Source organism: Pristis pectinata, chromosome 21 (assembly GCF_009764475.1).
Source record: "Pristis pectinata isolate sPriPec2 chromosome 21, sPriPec2.1.pri, whole genome shotgun sequence".
Classification (NCBI taxonomy): domain Eukaryota; kingdom Metazoa; phylum Chordata; class Chondrichthyes; order Rhinopristiformes; family Pristidae; genus Pristis; species Pristis pectinata.
The window spans coordinates 18,738,892-18,759,794 of NC_067425.1; the positions used below are offsets into that span (position 1 = coordinate 18,738,892).

General features: G+C 40.6%; 1 protein-coding gene across 9 annotated transcripts in view; it reads right to left on the minus strand.

Annotated features, from left to right (window-relative positions):
* pitpnm3 (PITPNM family member 3) overlaps positions 1 to 20,903 on the minus strand; it is a 422,801-nt gene that overhangs the window by 52,993 nt on the left and 348,905 nt on the right. For all 9 annotated transcript variants that reach the window (XM_052035330.1, XM_052035325.1, XM_052035327.1 and 6 more), the window contains one exon: positions 1,208 to 1,381. In XM_052035330.1, the coding sequence (XP_051891290.1) occupies positions 1,208 to 1,381 (174 nt within the window). The remainder of the gene's footprint in view (positions 1 to 1,207; positions 1,382 to 20,903) is intronic.

Here is a 20,903-nt window from a genome sequence, read left to right on the forward strand (position 1 = left end):
TTTTCAGTATCTGCTGATCTTAATGGAATTCGGGGGAATAGATATGAATTACAGGGTGGCTTGTCATACCGGTATGCTATGCTTAACAGGTACAGGAGCGGCAGTATAACTGTGGGGAAACGTTTCTGAGAAAAAAAAGATGGGTTAGACGCAGGAAACAATACTCGTTACAAATTCTGCAAACAATCTGCAACCTCAATAGAAGTCCATTCATGGCCTCCTACACATGGACCCAGGAAATCATTCAGGGCTTACCTTTGGCTGATAGACTTGGGCACAGCCATTTTATTGAATCAAAGAGTGTTCTATCAGTCTACCCTGAACCACACTGTTGAGTCAGAAAGGGACTTGCATTTGATATAGTGCCACTCTGTCTTTAAATTGGCTCAGAGCCCTTCATAGCCAGTTACCTCTATTAGTCACATGTATATCAAAATACACAGTGAAATGCATCTTTTGCGTAGAGTGTTCTGGGGGCAGCCCGCAAGTGTCGCCACGCTTCTAGCACCAACATAGCATGTCCACAACTTCCTAACCCGTACGTGTTTTGGAATGTGGGAGGAAACCAGAGCACCCGGAGGAAACCCACACAGACACGGGGAGAATGTACAAATTCCTTACAGACAGCGGCCAGAATTGAACCTGGGTCACTGGCACTGTAATAGCGTTACGCTAACCATGACACTAGCGTGCTTTTGAACTGTGGTCACTGATGTTACATTGGAAAATGGCAGTCATTCTGTGCACAGCAAGCTGCAACACATGCAAAGGAATATTTGAAGCATAGATGACCAAGGCACTGGTGCAACCTACCTCATCTTGAAGTACGAGCTTGGGATCTTTCACATCCACCTGAAGTTTCTCCCAAATTCACACCACATCTCGCTTTTGGGCCCAGACTCAGTACTGCATAAGTGAAACATGTCTGGGGAGATTTGAAGCCCAGCTGAAAGTGAACCAGGGGATGCCTCCGTATTGAGCGTGAACCATCCACTTATCCACGGCATCTTGCCCTTCTGGGCTCCTTTCCTCATGGGCACATCCCCGGAAACATGACTGAGCAACCATAGCAGCACCCACCAGGGCTGAGGTGACCAACAGTGGTGATGTTTATTGAATTGATAATCAGCACTTTGCAGCTTTATCTATCAGGGTGACTTAAATAGAAATCCAGGACAACGCAGAACAAAAATAGTAGTTTACTTACTGCCAGCAATGTTGGCTGCAAGAAAGTTCTCCGAAGAGCCTGATACCTCACTGGTAATGCTGGTTTGACTGCCTCTGCGAATGTCTCGTTGCAGTTGCGTCAGTAGGGTGTTAGGGGATGTGGATGCATTCGAACATTCCAGGAAGAGGGAGTGGTGGCTCTGTATGAGGTCAGCTATGGGCACAAAATAATGCAATAACAAGCAATGAAAACTTCAAGGATAAGACTGCTTTCCACTGAAGAATTAAAAGAGAGAATTTTCTGTCAGTGCTCCTGATGTCAAATTATACTGATAATTTTCACAACTCCAAACCAATTTTCTATCAATTAGTTTAATCTACATGGATTATGTGTGTTAATGCTAGTGAAATACATGTACACATTGGTTCATTTAGACCACTTCCCTACAGGGAGTACTAAAACAAGGGCTTTAAAGGGCTCAAACAGATAAATCACATTTCCATCCTTGCAGTTAAACATTTCCAGACAATCAAAAGCATTACAGAAGATCCACCAATGTTAGCAAAAAAAAGATAAATATGTGTATAAAGTCAACCTTTTTTTTCACATCAGTAATAGAGGATGGTACATACTTATAATTAATGAGAACACTGGAGAAATTGCTTCCCCAATGGCTGCATCATTTTGTTGAGAAACATAGGGGTGATAAACAATTACTCTGTACAGAAGAAAAATAATTCTGAATGAATGAGATGTTCTAAAGTAGGTTGTGACTTTGCCCCGTTACATAAAATTAACTGCAGGGAATAATCCATTTCCATAAATCAAAATTATCCTTGGGCTTCACAATGATTATTACCCACAGAAGTAATGTTTTAGGTAAACAAAGCCCTCTTGTTTGAGTGTGTTTGAGGAACCTTGTGTAATTTGTTGATATACATTATGTAAAGTGCTTTGGAATATCCTGTAGGAGATGAGAAAGTTACTACCTTAAATGTAATGCTTTCTTAGATCTTTTATTAAAGATGACATTAAGAGTAAGAAGCTTAACAGGGATCAGAATTTTAACTAACCATTTCTACTGGTGTTGATAATCGGTGGGAATGAGAACTCAAGTCTTCTGGAATTCCCATATGAACCCATCACTTCTCACATACTAGTATTCAAACAGTACACTTGCATTAAGGTATTGCTAGGGGATTAGGGGAAATTCTTCACCTTAGGGCTTCCCTTCCTTTTGTTACTGGTAGACCTAATACTGCGCATGCTTAATTGTTGAGAATTGTTAAAACTGGCTGTAGTACAATCTATGTTTTTCATTTTTCCATTTAAAGTTTATGTGGTAATCCAAGCTAACAAACAGGTGGTCTGGCAATAATATAAATCACTTGTGTTATTTAATGTGCACCAAGCAATTTATTTTCTGTCACATTCAATTTGCTGCCTTCCTTTTTCTCTTGGATGTGAAATGTACCTTCTAAGCTGACAGCCCAAAGAGGGAACTGGGTTGCAATCTTCTGTGCATTCCTTCCCAAACCTATCGCCACTCGCGGTGGGCTTACTGTTTAGCACAACCACCATCCCAGAACCTTCACTCAGTCATGCCACATTCTGGTTTTCCAGTTTTTCTGACTGTACCTTAAGCCGTTTGTGTTTTGTGCATCTGTAGGAATTGACCCTAAAAAGACAAGTTAAGTACTACCACTGTAACTAAATATTTTCCTGAATCTTGGGCCCTTATCTATACAAGCCACCTATTTTGCTTTATCATCACTGGCCTGTGTCACTCCAGTACCAGGGATTAAATGAAAGACTTGCATTTCTGTAATTGATATCATTATCGTAGGATACACCAAAGTGTTTTGCAGCAGATGAGAAGTCTGAGTTCTACGCACTGCTGCAGTGTGGGAATTGTACACAGCAAGTTCCCACAAATAGCAATGTGACAGCCTCTTGTTTAGTTGCTTTAATGGTGCAGGTTGAGGGATTTACATTGGCTCAGGGTACCGGGAAGAATTCTCCTGCAATTCTTTGAACTAATGGCATGGGATCTTTTACATCCACCCAAGACGACATTCAGGGCTGGAAGCTTGAAAATGAGAGGAGTCAAAAGAGAAGTTGTCATTCAGGGCCTTGGGTTATGTCTAGCCTGAAAGGAAATTAAGATTGAGATTTGCAAGATTGAAGCAATTAAACTGATTTTTCCTGATCGTAACGTTTTCCTTTTCATGTAAATTTGCCATGAGCAGATGGATATAGCAATAGTGATCTCTGAGGGTGCACAATCCAGTTAACATTACAAATGTTATTGCCAATAATCCAAGAACATGTATAACAATATTGGATTTTATATGAGATTGCAAGGAAATTACTGTGTAAAATACATTGGCCCAAATTCTGTGGTCAGAGGTGAAGGAACAGTTCTCATCTTTCAACTCCCTGACCGATGCCCACAAAGTTCTTGCAGGTTTCTGAGCAGAGACGGGGTGTAATCTAGCATAACATCCAGCGTGGTAACCACTATACTCCACATGGGACATCTGTGAGCAGTAAAAAAAAACAGCAAGGCTCTTCAACTACTTACAGGAAACAATCCTCACTGAATCCACCAAAGTATAAGGCAAGAAGCATCAAGCAGGAAATTTAAACAGGTCTTAAATCAAAGACAAAGCAAAATAGATTGGGGGATATGCCTCTGGACTGAAGAGTGCATATGGTGGAAATTATAGCATTATGCCATAACAAGTCCATTTGCTCCAGAAACCACTGGCATTTTTAGTGGGGTATTGCTAAGTAAGTAACTCAAGTAACTTCATTTTAATTATAGTGAGGGCACCAACATCATGCCCTATGGAGGGGCAAGGTGTCTCTGACAGCAAGGTCTGGATTTTCAGGTTTACCTGCACACATACAGATGACAGAAGTTGCTGTCAAATTTCCTCTGAAATAACTATGAGGACTGACATCCTCTCTGTTATTCTCTTCATATTTAAAGCCATTTTACTGTGACTGATGTACCATTGAAACTCCTTGCCCGCCAAATGAAAGGAATATAACAAACCTCTAATTGAATGGCAGAGGAAGGCACGGAAAAAATGCATGGTAAAAATTTACATGACAACATTGCTGACAATTCTTCATTCTTATCAAGATGAACATTAGTTCAAAACTGAAACTTTCACAGGCAACCTTTGCAGAAACCACATGGCTATTTATTTTGCTGTTATTTCAACCATAATGATGATTTGTATCAGATTGACTTTCTCCCTTGGACACAATATCTTCATCATGATTTCACAAGCACACGATCCTGTATGATATGGTTTTGCTTGAGGTTTATTTCCCTACTGGATCACAGCGGTATGAGATTGTTTCAGTAAATTGCACTAAATGACCATCCAAACCTGGGAAATGCAAGCATGAACTTCCCCTGGTTATTTTTTCAATAATTTTAAAATGCAGAATGTCATTGTGTTCAAATGCATTAAGTGACATAAAGTGCCAGCAAATCATGATTCCAGCCAATCCTTAAATGTCATGTGCTTCAGTATATAAATATTGAGAAACAGGTTCTCCTGCAGCAACTCTAAGAAGTGAGTGAGGAAATCATGCACATAATGCTACAGCCACGACGACGTGGGAATTTTATGTGCACCCTGCATTAAGTCCAACAGTGAACTGCTCTTCCAGTACAAGCTCAGACCCACCCATCAATTTCCCCCTTTGAATCTTATACTAAGTTAATAATACAATATGCCATCGGAGTTCAAACTTAAAAAAGAATCATTTACATTAACATATTAACATTAAGCAATTTTGTTCAAAATTAAATCAATGGCCGAGAGTTTTATGGACCAAATGCTAAAGCAATTTAGAGCAGGTGCTCTGTGTCAGTGGCTTCAAGAATCCTGGAATCGGCAAAGTTGTGGAGCAGAGGAAATAGAGGCTTGTGGTTCTGGCATTTCTCATTTCCAACATAAAATGCTAGGATTAATGGAAAGCTAATGATTCTCTTTTGCATTACCATCAAGAATTAACATTGCAATCTGTCATCTGCTTCCTAATCATCCCCAACTGCTGCTTTATTTTAGCAGCCTGGTTAGCCAATGATAAGAATGGGCTTTGAACACATCTCCACTCTTCTTTGTGCATGGAGAGCTTCTAAATATTTTAGACATTTTCTCTCACAGGCTGTCTTATTGACAATTATTGCTGCGATGAGCACAAAATTCTATTGCCAAAACCAGAAAATAGGTGTGAGCAGAATATTTTCCATTTTCTACAGAGCCTTCCATTATGAAGGGCCATTTACTGGTGCTAATAACTTGCACCCATTTCCTTTGGAGTCTTCTTACTTGATAAGTTAAGATACAATGGATTGAGATGCAATCAATTACTTTTTTGCCAAAAATGGTAATTTGATTTCTCATGCTGAAATAGACTCAACTTTAATTCATTACATGTATCCAAATGATATAAGTTAAATTGAAATCATAAAATATTTCACTGAGATGCTTATCATTTGTTTCCTCATGCTGGTTACTTCAGCTCCATAGACTCAAAAGACTTTAATGGCACAGCAAGAGGCCATTCAGCCCATCATTCCTGGCAGAAATAGAGCTAGGTTAATCCATACATACCAGCTCTCAGTCCATGGCTTTGCAGGCAATAGGTCTTCAAGTGCTCAATCAGATACAGTTTACATGCAGCAAGAGTTTCTGACTCTACCATCCTGACAGTTGGAGAGCTCCAGACCCGTTAATCCTCAATTAAAATTGTTTTTCCTCAACTTTCCTTTTAATTCGTCCACCAATGAACTTACAATAGTTTTTCCATCTTCCATCACCTCTTAATTCCTTTAAATTCTTATGACTGTTTTACTCCTCCTTAAATATCATGGTTACATCAAATATAGCAGCCATTTGTTGCATTAAAATTGGAGTCTTCATTGTCCTAATAATCTCAAGAGCAGAAAAAACAGCTGTTAATTTTATGCCTCTAAATAACAAACTTAATTTTTTGGCCATGTTTTCAACTCAGTAATCTTTGTATTTACCCTCTCAAATCTTTTCAGAGCTCATTTTGAACATCTTACTTCATTCTCAAGTTTTACAGTGCAACTTTGAACCCTCTTTCCTTCTGACAGGCAAAACCTTACTTCCTGGCTCAATGGTTCCATGGAGCCATATGAGCAACACGCAACATAGAACCATAGAACCATATAGCACAAAACAGGCCCTTCGGCCCACCATGTTGTGCCGTCCATCAGACCACCCTCACACTACCTAACCCCTTCCTCCCACATATCCCTCCATCTCACATTCCTCCATATGCCTATCCAACAAGCTCTTGAACCTGTTCAATGTATCTGCCTCCACCACCACCCCAGGCAGTGCATTCCATGCACCAACCACTCTCTGGGTGAAGAACCTCCCTCTGACATCTCCCCTGAACCTCCCACCCATAACCTTAAAGCCATGACCTCTCGTCTTGAGCATTGGTGCCCTGGGAAGGAGGCGCTGACTGTCTACTCTATCTATTCCTCTCAATATTTTATATACCTCTATCATGTCTCCTCTCATCCTCCTCCTTTCCAGTGAATAAAGCCCTAGCACCTTAAGCCTCTCCTCATATTCAATACTCTCCAATCCAGGCAGCATCCTGGTAAATCTCCTCTGCACCCTCTCCAATGCCTCCACATCCTTCCTATAATGAGGCGACCAGAACTGAATACAGTACTCTAAGTGTGGCCTAACTAGAGTTTTGTAAAGCTGCATCATCACCTCGCGGCTCTTAAACTCAATCCCGCGACTTATGAAAGCCAACATCCCATTGGCCTTCTTAACTGCTCTTTCCACCTGTGAGGCAACTTTCAATGAACTGTGAATATGAACCCCCAGATCCCTCTGCTCCTCCACACTGCCAAGTACCTTGCCATTCACCCAGTACTCTGCCCTGGAGTTTGTCCTTCCAAAATGTACCACCTCACACTTCTCCGGATTGAACTCCATCTGCCACTTGTCAGCCCAGCTCTGCATCCTATCAATATCCCTCTGTAAGCTCTGACAGCCCTCCACACTATCCACAACACCGCCTATCTTAGTGTCGTCTGCGAACTTACTAACCCAGCCCTGCACCCCCTCATCTAAGTCATCTATAAATATCACAAAAAGTAGAGGTCCCAGAACCGATCCCTGCGGGACACCACTAGTCACTGCCTTCCAATCCGAGGGCACTCCTTCCACCACAACCCTCTGCTTTCTACATGCAAGCCAATTCCTAATCCACACAGCCAAGCTTCCTTGGATCCCTTGGCCTCTGACCTTCTGAAGAAGCCTACCATGAGGAACCTTATCAAATGCCTTACTAAAATCCATGTAAACCACATCCACCGCACTACCCTCATCAATCTTCCTGGTCACCTCCTCAAAGAACTCTATCAGGCTTGTGAGGCAAGATCTTCCCTTCACAAAGCCATGCTGGCTGTCCCTAATCAGTCCATGATTCTCAAGGTGTTCATAAATCCTATCCCTTAGAATCCTTTCTAACAGCTTACCCACCACAGACGTGAGACTCACCAGTCTATAATTCCCTGGCCTATCCCTTTTACCTTTTTTGAACAAGGGGACAACATTCGCAACCCTCCAATCCTCCGGCACCACCCCCGTAGACAACGAGGACTCAAAGATCCTTACCAGCGGTTCAGCAATCTCCTCCCTAGCCTCTCGAAGCAGCCTGGGGAAAATCCCGTCAGGCCCCGGAGATTTATCTGTCTTAATATTATTTAACAACTTCAACACATCCTCTTTCTTGATATCAACAACCTCGAGAACATTACCCCTACCAGCACTCCCTTCCGCATCATCAAGACCCCTCTCCCTGGTGAATACCGAAGAGAAGTACTCATTGAGAACTTCTTCCACTTCCGCCGCCTCCAAACAAGTTCTCCCACCTTTGTCCTTAATCGGACCTACCTTCACCCTAGCCATCCTCCTACCCTTCACGTACTTGAAAAAGGCCTTGGGATTTTCCTTAATCCTACTAGCCAAAGCCTTTTCATGTCCCCTTCTAGCTCTCCTCAGCCCTTTCTTAAGTTCCTTCCTTAAGTTCCTTCCTTGCTACCCTATATTCCTCACAGGCCCTGTCTGAACCTTGCTGCTTATACCTCACGTATGCTACCTTCTTCTCCCTAACAAGTCGTTCCACCTCTCTCGTCACCCACGGTTCCTTCACCCTGCCATTCCTTCTCTGCCTCACCGGGACATATTTATCCCTAACATCCTGCATAAGATCCCTGAACATCGACCACATCTCCATGGTACATTTTCCTTCAAAAAGGGCATCCCAATTTACAGTCCCAAGTTCTCTCCTTATAGCCTCGTAGGTAGCCCTTCCCCAATTGAAAAACCTCTTGTCCTCTCTGCACCTGTCCCTGTCCATGACAATAACACATAACACATAAAAATGTGGAAGTCCAAGATGTGCTGGAGATCGGACGTTTGACTTATGACCTCTGGCTCGGTCTTGGAGAAAACTCAAGGGCTGATTTTAATCCTGTCAGACAGGGGATTTAATCCTGTCAGACAGGAGATTTAAAATCAGCCAGGTGATATGGCCATTGATGTTCTGCATTGATTTGGCTGATTTTGACTTTAGCTTGCCTGGCGTGGAGCAGCATCTCCCTGAAACAAAAAAGGCCCATCTTTAAATACGCCGATGGAGCCCAAAGACATCATTGATCCACGATGACTGTGTCATTTTGACTCTGCCCTTGGCGGGGAGTGTGTCCAGCCCAGTGTCCATCTGGCACTCCTGTCCCTAACCCGTGGCCAACCTGCAGACGAGACCCTTCAGAAAAGGAGCTTTCATTCTGAGGCCCTTGAATACATCTGACGGCTGATGCTGCTCTCAGTATTCACCCAGAATACCAATGCATCTCCTTGTGGAGAGACCCATGATTTCATTAAATGAAGACAAGGAGGTGACAGCCCTAGGCTTTCATTAAGTCTAGATGCAGGTGTCGGAGTGGAAGAGCCAACTTGAAAGCCTCCTGCCTAATTCATATTCTCAGTTAAAACACAGCCACAGTAAAATCCTGCAACTATATCAGTTACATACTTCATGGGTACCCTAATGGATTACTTTCCCCTTTGAAAGCCATTGACTGATCTAATACATGCCCTGAGAATGCACTAGCACAGAACTTCCTGGTTTGTGAGAAGCCTGATTGAGCAGAAGGAGGAAATGCCCAATGGTACTGACCAACTGGGCTGTGTAAGGTATGATAATAGATGGCGATACACCGCAGTTAAAAAAGTCTGCAAAAAAAAAAATCATTTGATTCAATACAAGATCGAAGACGATCATTGTTATTTTATTGTGGTATGGTTCTGACAGTGCAGAGGAACAAAACAAAATGCTTAACCTCCTTTTCCAAAAAGCAAACATACAGCATAAATTTTATGTCATCTATGATTATGCCTACTGATTGCTACATAGTGACTTAATTTACTTTTCATTTCACACATTTATCATCTCACTACCCTATTATTTCCATCACATGTCAACTAATACCATAAAAAAGATTGTCAGTTTTTTTTTAATACTCATTTTTGGGATCCCAGCATTTATTACCCAACCCTTGAGAATGTATCACCCATACAGAAGTATGCTGACCCACTGAGCTTGAATTCACCTGGATTGTGTGACCTATGATTACTCCTCATTCTATTGAGCTGAGAATGGTTGAAGTCAGACCCAGCAGTACAATGTCCACCACGTCAAGCGTAAAGAAAATTGATTCACTGTAAGACAGGCAGCCCCTTCAACTGGGCTGCATAAAACCATATCTAATTCAAGAGTTTAAGAGGAAATCAAAAGGAGCTGATAGGATGTGGGAGTCGAGCATGATGGGGAATTGCTTTAAGATCAAAAACTATTCAGCTACATCAGGCAACACCTCCTCACACAAAAAAATCAAAATCAGAAATCACTGGAAACACTCAGAAGACCATGCAGGATCTGTGGAAAAAGAAATAGAGTTAATACTTCAGGTCAAAGACCCTTAGTCACAACTGGGAAAGGGAGAGAAAAGGTTGCAGTGAAGATGTGGAAAGGACAAAGGGAACACCTGTGATAGGTTCAGGTCAGGGTTGCTGTGGGGATGAGTTGTTAATGAGGCAGATGGAGGTGTGACTTGTTGCAACAGCAGGTATGCTGATGCAGAGGGAGAAAATAACAATCTGAGAGAACATTGCAGATAGATGCCTTACAGCAAAAAATGGCCAGTTCTAAAATAGGTGGAAAAAGCAAGTGATCAGAAGTTGGAAGATTCAATATGGCACAAAAAATAGTGGAAACCTGACACTCATTCCTCCAAAAGGCAGGGTCAATTGAAAATATCAAAACTGAGATTGATAGTTTTTTTTAAATACAAGGTAAAGCATTACCAGGAAGCTAACAGAATTAACATAAGAAATAGGGGTAGGATTCAGCTACAAAACCACTTCGGTCTGCTTTACCATTTGACAAATTTATGGCCTCAACTTCCTATCTCCAATACCCTCAAAACCACACAGTTGAAAGATATGTCCACCTCAGCCTCCACAATCCTCTGGGGTAGAAAATACTGAACATTTTTAACCTTCTAGGAGAAGGTGGACTTCTTCATCCCCATCTTAAATGGACAACCCTTTATTCTGAAACATAATCCCTTAGTTCTTAGCTTCCCACATGAGAAAAAAGGGAATGAGCAACATATCTCAAGGGGAAAACAAAATCACCAAATAATATATAAAAACATGAGGATTAAAGTTGTTTGAAGAAATAGCTCACCTTGAATGCCACTAGAGATTGCTACCAAACAACCTGAGGCAAACATATGTGAATGGGAGCAAACAACATCATGCAACAACACTGAAAGGTTACCTAATTCACATTTCAGAGGCTGGAAGCACATTCACTGGATTCCTGCAATATTTTTTGATTCATTACTTTGTTGTCCAGTAAATAGAGCAAGTCTTTCCATTTCAGATTCCAATTGGAACAAGTGTGAAGAATATTTGAAAAACATCCCATTAATTAATCCACATAAAATCAAACTTAATCTTAAGAAAGGTCCAGTAAAGGTAGATACAAAAGGATATAAGAAATATTAAACAAGAGAAGGCAATTTCCACAATATCTGTTGGTAATCCCACGGCAACAAATATTTCACACTACATACCACCTCACAGCAATATCCAATTACACACAATAAATATAATAACCATCTTAATCAAATGCAATAATCGATAAACACAAGCAACAGAGAAAAACTAATTAAACAGTGTAGGGAAGGTACAGTGGCATGCAAAAGTTTGGGCGCCCCTGGTGAAAATTTCTGTTACTGTGAATAGCTAAGCGAGTAAAAGATGACCTGATTTCCAAAAGGCATCAAGTTAAAGATGACACAGTTCTTTAATACTTTAAGCAAGATTACTTTTTTTATTTCCATCTTTTAGAGTTTCAAAATAACAAAAAAGGAAAAGGGCCCGAAGCAAAAGTTTGGGCACCCTGCATGGTCAGTACTTAGTAACACCTCCTTTGGCAAGTATCACAGCTTGTAAACACTTTCTGTAGCCAGCTAAGGGTCTTTCAGTTCTTGTTTGGGGGATTTTTGCCCATTCTTCCTTGCAAAAGGCTTCTAGTTCTGTGAGATTCTTGGGCTGTCTTGCATGCACTGCTCTTTTGAGGTCCATCCACAGATTTTCGATGATGTTTGTGTCAGGGGACTGTGAGGGCCATGGCAAAACCTTCAGCTTGTGCCTCTTGAGGTAGTCCATTGTGGATTTCTCCAAACATACCTTTGCAGCCAAAAAGTTCTATTTTAACTTCATCAGTCCACAGGACTTGTTTCCAAAATGCATCAGGATTGTTTAGATGTTCCTTTGCAAACTTCTGACACTGAATTTTGTGGTGAGGATGCAGGAAAGTTTGGAGAAAAAAAGAGTGCAGAATTTCATGAAAAGAACACCTCTCCAACTGTTAAGCACCACGGTGGATCGATCATGCTTTGGGCTTGTGTTGCAGCCAGTGGCACAGGGAACATTTCACTGGTAGAGGGGAGAATAAATTCAATTAAATACCAGCAAATTCTGGAAGCAAACATCACACCGTCTGTAAAAAAAAAGCTGAAGGTGAAAAGAGGATGGCTTCTACAACAGGAATAACGATCCTAAATGCACCTCAAAATCCACAATGGACTACCTCAAGAGGCACAAAGCTGAAGGTTTTTCCACAGCCCTCACAGTCCCCAGACCTAAACATCATCAAAAATCTGTGGATGGACCTCAAAAGAGCAGTGCATGCAAGACAGCCCAAGAATCTCACAGAACTAGAAGCCTTTTGTAAGGAAGAATGGGTGAAAATCCCCCAAACAAGAATTGAAAGGCTCTTAGCTGGCTACAGAAAGCGTTTACAAGCTGTGATATTTGCCAAAGGGGGTGTTACTAAGTACTGACCGTGCAGAGTGCCCAAACTTATGCTTTGGGCCCTTCTGCTTTTTTGTTATTTTGAAACTCTAAAAGATGGAAATTAAAAAGTAATCTTACTAAAAATATTAAAGAAATGTGTCATCTTTAACTTGATGCCTTTTGGAAATCAGGTCATCTTTTACTCGCTTAGCTATTCACAGTAACAGAAATTTTGACCAGGGGTGCCCAAACTTTTGCATGCCAGTGTAAAGGGTAACAGGAAATGCTGAAAAGCACTCAGCTGGTCAGGTAGCATCGATGGGGAGAGAAACAATTAATGGTTTGGCCAGTGATGAAGCTGGCTTCTCACACTGGAGAGAGGTGCAAACTTTACCCCATGGGGCCATTCTTACAATTGCAAGCTTCTGATTTACTCAACTTTGAGCAGCTGTAAAGGCCACACAATCCATAATTTTAGTGCCCGTGGTGGGGGCACAACAGTCCACTCCAACCCCCACTTCAGTTGGCTCTGCTTGTGGTTTCTGCTCATTGAGTTGTTTGCTTCTTTCCAGAGTTTGCAGCGTTCTTGCTTGTAATAGCAAGGATTAGAAGGCGATGGCTTCCAAGTTAGGGTTTTTGTTAAGAGAGTTCTGGAGTTGAGACAGAAATGCAAGGCACTGCAGATGGAATCAGCTGTGCCTCTGCACTCCAAATGGAGCTGATAAAAAGCTCCACAGGTTCCGATGAAGTGATTCTCTTTTCAGGTTGGAAAACGTTGCCAAGTTGTAGGCAACAGTTCGAGAGTGTCCTGGAAGACCAAGCAAAAATTGCCTTTTCTCCATCCTTAAATCTCTGTGACCTGCTGTTGCTGTAAGAAATGGAGACTTCTCAGGATCAAAGTTATCTCATCTCAAGATAAGAGGTCAATCCTTTAGGACTAGGCTGAGCAGAAATTACGTCACTTTGCGAATCTTTGGAATCTTCCATCAAGGAGGACCGTGGATACTAAGCTGACAATTCCACAACCACATCTGATGACAACAATTGTTCTTACAACTCAACTGATTTTGCAACCAAAGAACAGCGTTATAGTGCTGGACTGACTGTCTGGGCTCTTCCTTGCTTCGCCAAAAAAAGGGGTGGTGTTATTCACTCAGCATGGAAGTGTCCTATTCAAACACTGAACTAAACCTGAATTTACTTAAAACTGGTTAGAACAAGGATAATCCAATGGGCTAACTCAGGCCATTCTCACTCCTCAGTCAACATTTGGTGATAAATCCCATATGGCTCATAATGGGTAGGTTAATGATGTATCGATTTGTTCAGCAGACAGGACATTGAAATCTAACTTTCTTTTAACAATGGACACTTTGAACAATTGCATCTCCGTTGGTAACTAACATAATATTTTCCTCAAATAGGCATGTTGGAAGTTTTAAAAATAAAATCCATATTGCTTTAAACATAACTTAAAAATAAATTCATTTCTTCTGTTTCTGGCATCTTCTGATTTTTCCCATTTCACCATGCCAAATGCTTTATAACTTGTACATTTTCCAGTTAACAACTTCCAGACTTACTCAAAGATAAAACAGAAGATAATTATCTATTAATAACTGCACCAGACAGCAGAACAACAGACAAATTCCAAGCCTACAAGTCTTTAAAAGTAGCTGTTCTGGGAATTTCTATAAAGTAATCAGGCGAAGTAAGAGTGATGTTTATTTTGAATATTATCCTTTCAAATATCTGGTTCCAAGCCAATTGTGGCAGCAGCAAATGTATCAAAAGATTAAACAGTGCTACAATAGTCCCGTTAAAAATACTTTACGACAAAATGATTTAAATTAAGTATTTATGAAAAGAATTCAAAATTCTTAGTGGGGGATGAGGTTACTAATTGGAGTTAGCACTCATAAACTATTTTAATGCATATGTTTTCCAGTTCATGCTCTTGAATGAATACACTGAAGCACATATAAATACAATATTTAAATGATTCTATCTCTTAACAGAGATTGTCATTTAATCAGATTTCCATTTGAACTACATAATTCTACAGTGACGATAGAGCACAAACGAAAAATGATGTTGCAATGTCACAATATTGTGAGCTGCCAAGGAAAAGCATGATTGTAATAGAAAAAATGATTAATGTTAGCAACAAACTGGAGGGCAGGTGCAGTTCAACCTCTTCTCCCTCAATGTAGAGAATTGATAGATGTAAATCAAGACCTAATTTGCTGGAAAAAATTTCTTTGAATTCATATGTTAAGCATTTCCATTACTTCACAGAAGATGATTCTTTAGTTGGAGGATGCTGAATTAAAAATGGTTACCAAGGAAACTGGTTCCAGGGTCCACAAGATTTATAATGAATTCTTGTCTGAATTATCTTGCAAATGAGGTGAAAGATGGCAAAATAAATAAATAGAATCTCCAGTGGAACAGTTCAAACATCCAGTGGTGCTAGAATAAGCAAGGTGCCTTTGATTTGGTACAATGATTTGCCTTTAAAACACTATCAGCTGGCTCTGTTGTTTTTTTTTGAATAGAAAGGTTACAGGTTGAATTCTTGCTCCAGGGACTTGAGAACAAAAATCTAGGCTGACATTCCTGTGCAGTTTGATGAGGTGTTGCACAGTCAGAAACAGCACATTTCAGATGAGATGTTAAACAGTTCCCATGAGAAAGGACCACGCAGATACTCAGTGCCATGGCCAAAGCTTATCCCTCAGTCAACTTCACAAAAACAGATCATTTGATCATGATCTTACTGCTGCATTTTGTGCACTTCAAAAGCACTTGTTGCCTGTGAAGTGCTTTGGGATTTTCCAAGATTGTGAAGGATGCCATAGAAATGCATAACTTTCTTTTAAATTGTGGTTAATGACTACAGGTCGACAGCTTTCAATCCTGTGGGTAGTCAACCAGGAGAACTAGAGGAGCTGGAACTCAGAGCCAGTCTACTCAAAAACAGACATCACATAGACTTATCAAAATTGCATCACCTTCTCTAGGAAGGAATACTTTAAAACTTCATCTATTGTTCTTAAGATTTTCTTTTATTTTTCAAAATCCTAAACAACAGTGTTGGGCTTCATTGTTATTTATTGAAAAGCATTCTCAAATTGCAGCTCTCACTTTCAAGATGAGTAAATCTCACAGATTTTTATAAGGTGGAAAAAAAACTTCCTCTACACTGCTTGAACACTAACTTGAACTCAACTTTAGCAGAGCACCCCTGACTGGATTCCTGACCATTTCAGGTTTGATTATTCATTTCTTTCTCCAACTCTAACTGAAGTGATTTGTTATGGGTTTTGTGTAGATTTATGGTATGGATTCACATCCTCAAGAAACCAGGAAACAACAGAAAACCTTGGGAATGCCCGACTGGACCATCCACTAATTCCACACTTAGATTCAATTGGTCATATTCCCATCTCTGAAGGTTGTGGGGTTGAATCCCTGCCAGGAATTTTTACTACAAAAATCTGGAGAATTTTCATCGTGGGAGTTGCCACCTCCTAAACTGAGATGGTTTAAGAATGTAAGAATATAAGAACATAAGAAATAGGAGCAGGAGTAGGCCATCTGGCCTGTCGAGCCTGCTCTGCCATTCAATAAGATCATGGCTGATCTGGCCAGGGACTCAGATCCACCTACCTGCCTTTTCCCCATAACCATTAATTCCCCTACTATGCAAAAATCTTACTGAGTCTTAAATATATTTAATGAGGTAGTCTCTACGGCTTCCCTGGGCAGAGAACTCCACAGATTCACTGCTGTCTGGGAAAAGCAGTTTCTCCTCATCTCCGTCCTAAATCTATTTCCCTGCATTTATTTCCCTAATGTCACCTACCAGTGGAAACAACCTTCCTGCCTCTATCTTGTCTATCCCTTTCATAATCTTACATGTTTCTATAAGATCCCCTCTCATTCTTCTGAATTCCAGCGAGTATAATCCCAGGCAACTCAATCTCTCAGTCTATCTATAGTCTATAGATATATAGATCCATAGGCAATAGATATAGTTGATAGTCTCTAGTCTATAGACTAAAGTCTCTAGTCTCAGACGAGTCAATAAAAGGTCCCACGGCACCACTTCAAAAGAGGGAAAGGGAGTTAGATAAACAAAGGACTGCAGATGCTGGAATCTAGATGAAAAACACTATGATGCTGGAGGAACTCAGCAGGCTAGGCAGCATCCGTGGAGAAAAGCAGGGGCTTATCGATATTATATTGCTGTTTGTAAAAGCTTGTGCATAAACTGACTGCCATATTTGTTATGTTACAACAATGTCCAAGAGGTGGTCAAAACTTCCTTGAAGAAATGCAACATCCCACTAACTTCTTGGAATTTCTGGTCCATGACCAGTCAGGTAGAGAAGGAGCATTCAAAATGGTATTGACAACCTAGAGGCCATGCATCAGGAACACAGAGAAGCCCTGCATAAGAACCAGATGAAGTGCACTACCTCACAAACTATCACCTGGACCACCTCTTGCCCCATCCATGGATGAGACTGTGACCCCAACATTGGCCTCATTTGCCACCTTGGAATCCACAAAACAAGAGCGGAAGCATCTTCAATCTCAAGGGACAGTCTAAGAAGAACTACAAGGACCACTGTTCATTGACTTCAAAGTGCTTTGGGACATTACGAAAGCCGGTATAAAAATCTAAGTCTTTCTTTCTTTTATATACATTCAACAAAGCAAAACACTTTTAAAATCTGATTTTGAAAAAACAGATACTGAAACACTAAATTGATCATCCCTGGTGAGATGTTGATATTTGGTCAGATAATACCACAAAATGTCAACTCCATAAACACTGCATGACCCAAGTGCTTTCAATTACCTTTATAGTGACATTGGTGAGCAACTTCTAACTGAAGGTTATCTATACTATGGGCAAAATCTGACCGATGTATTTCATATAGAGAGCAAAGAGTATTCCTATAATACTTCCACTGAGAAATATATTGTTTAAATCCAATATTGGAAGCTGTCACAAATCCATTCTTCACAAACAAACCAACACCCATTTTCAGATATTTCCTTCTGTGTTAGGTTTGCTGTGCAACGTTACATTCATATGTAAAAGTTAATGCTGGGTAAATCAACAAGAGGCACAAGAAAGTCTGCTTTCATTAATTTCATAAATAGTCACTCCAATTAGTTTTACGTGATTAACTTTGATTTTAGTTATGTGCTTTGTAATCAATAATTTCAGTGTCTCTGGCAACCATGATGATAGCTTGAAAATCAAATAAAACTGCAGATGCTGGAAATCTGAATTAAAAACAGAAAATGCCAGAAAAATTCAGCAGGTCAGGAAACATCTGTGGGAAGAGAAACAGGTTACATTTCAGGTCAAAGATCCTAGTTCTGATTAAGGGTCTTCGACTTGAAATGTTAACTTTTTCCCCTTTCCACAAATGCTGTGTGACCCATGATGAACGCTTTGTTCAACCTTTGCATACACTGCTCAGTGGAGGTGTGATGTACATTCTGTACAAAAATGTACACAAGAGAAAGCTGCAAACTTTAAGATGGATGACACGTTGGGAGATTTGCTAATAGCATTCTTTTTAACAATAAGTTGCTATTATCACAGTCAGTGAAGGAAACAACATGTCCATTGACATAAATTTGGTAAAATTTTGAATGAGGAAATTGCCACACAATATATTAAAATAAAAAGCAAACCAACAACATTCAGCACTGAAGCATCCTCAAACATCATTGAGGATATGCCTCAAAATGCAAGTAATCCAGCTCCAATATTGACTCTGGTGCTATTTGTGTGGAATTTGCATGTTCTCTTTGTGACTGTGTGGGTTTCCTCCAGGTCCTCTGGTTTCCTCCCACATCCTAGGGATGTGTAGATTGGTTGGTTAATTGTCCATTGTAAATTGCCCCTAGTGTAGATGTAAGTGATGGAATCTGGGAACAATTGTCGGGAAAGTGGGGGAATAGGATTGCCCTGTGAGCTGGCATAGACTCAATGGGCCAAATAGCCACCTCCTATGTTGTAAGGGCCTATGGAAATGATTGCCCACAATGAGTTACGGGGAATATAAAAAGAATGAAAATATTCGACACGCTGACAATGGAGTTATTATTATGTGTGATGGATTGACCACAGTAAGAAAACAATGCATGATGCTCAAATACTTCACAGCTCCAATTCTCTGACCCAGGCCCTGATACTCTGCTGTGACCTCAGGCCCCGATACTCTGCTGTGACCTCAGGCCCCGATACTCTGCTGTAACCTCAGGCCCCAATCCTCTGATACAATGACAGCTCTCTCCACCCAAGCCCTGACTCACTGCTCAATCACCCACACCTGCCCCTAAACCCACCACCCCAGAACCCTGATCACCGAGCCAAGCCCTAAGTTGAGGACTGATCCATCTTGCCTTTTCCACCCTTATAGGACCTATCTGCTATTTTCCTTCATGTGCTCCACTATAGACATTACCAAGCTTTAAAGTGACCATTCCATGGCCCACTGCTGGGGATGTTATTCCATGGATCCTTTCCACTTCCAATATATTTACTGTGACTAATTTAGCAGCAGCACAGGTTCGAGAATGGAACTGACATCAAAAATTCATTGCCAACTTCCAAAACAACTAATGAGCCCATTAACTGGGACAAAAGACAGAAATGTAATTAATCCATCCATATAGATATAATAAACAAATGCAGGAAAAGTCAGGAAAGAAATTCCAATATATTTCTGTGTCTAGTTTACTGCTGAAACAATTCTAAAAACTGGGATGACTGTTTAACTGAATGGCCCTTACAAATATTGTACATAATGATGATAGCACAACAACAAGTCCAACAAACCTGGGAAGATAACCACAGTAATCCATGCTTCATAATTACACTACTCACATTTCAACAGCTACTTTCATTTCAAAACATTTCCAAGTATTTTATGCAGAAAATTACTTTATTTGAAGTGAAATATTACAACAACCTTGGAGATGAAATTAAAAATCTCTGCACTTGTATGCTAACGATGGTATTGGCCCAGATTTTCCAGGGAAATGCTGCCAGCTCCTGCACATATATGAACATGGAAGTCCCAAACTCCCTGGCAGCTATTCACTAAGGACACTATGACCTCACTCCGATGTTGGACCCATTGTGGAGTAAAGCATGAGAGTGCAAAGGTGCGACAACTCCTTGCCATTCCCAGTGGGACACCTGCTCCAAATTGTTAGACCTGGCACAGGAACTGCACCCCCATTCATTTAAGTGTAATGGTTGTGAAGTATGTTTTAGTTCTTTTTAATTGTATTAGTCTATTTGAGCATTTTAAACAAGACACAAGAGACTGCAGATGCTGGAATCTCGAGCAACAAACAATCTGCTGGACGAACTCAGTGGGTCGAGCAGTATCCATGTGGGGAAAGGAATGAACGACATTTTGGGTCAAAACCCCGCAAAGTTTTTTTTTAAGTGTTTAATAGTTTGAGTAACTTCTTTAATGCTTTAAATACTTTTGAATAAAAACTTTCAGACATATTCAAAATATTCTGATATATTTGACATTTGGCTAAACCAGGGAGCTGGTCAATGTTCTGCTCAGCATTTTCATGGTGAGATTTACATGCTGAGGACCCTGTCATGGCACAGATCCTCTGCACCCAGGTTGAAGCTATTTTGCTCCAGCAAATTATTCTTGGGAGATCTACACAGGTGAGATCTTTTTCAGGAGTCAGTGGGGAGTACGAATGGCAAGTGAGCCACTGATTGCAAATACCAGGCAACTGATTTCAACATGCAGCAAAGCAACACACACCAGTTAATCCGGGTAGAAATTCTTTCTCTGTTACATGTGATACTTGTGTTTATCTCCACTTCTGAAACTGAGAGTCCATGAAAACTAATTTAAAAAGTTCAACGGCATGTTACGACATCATATTTCTAGGGTATACAACTGAGGACAAATTTCATGCGCCTTACTATGAAAGTAAGGGATGTTTATGGAATTCACCTACTGAAAGACTGCGAGTCATACCTAAATGGCCTTAATTCTGGAAAAACGCACGTGAGGAAGCTGTGCTAATTGGATCCGATGGCCTTCTCTGGTACTGTGAAATGCTATGGTAGACAAGGCATGGAAGGATATGGACCTAATGCAGATAAATAGGTGGTGTTGATGGGCAAAAAGGTGAGCATGAAGGGCCTGTTTCTGTACATCTCAATGACTATAACCACTGTTTTCAGATATTTTAGCAAACTGTGACTC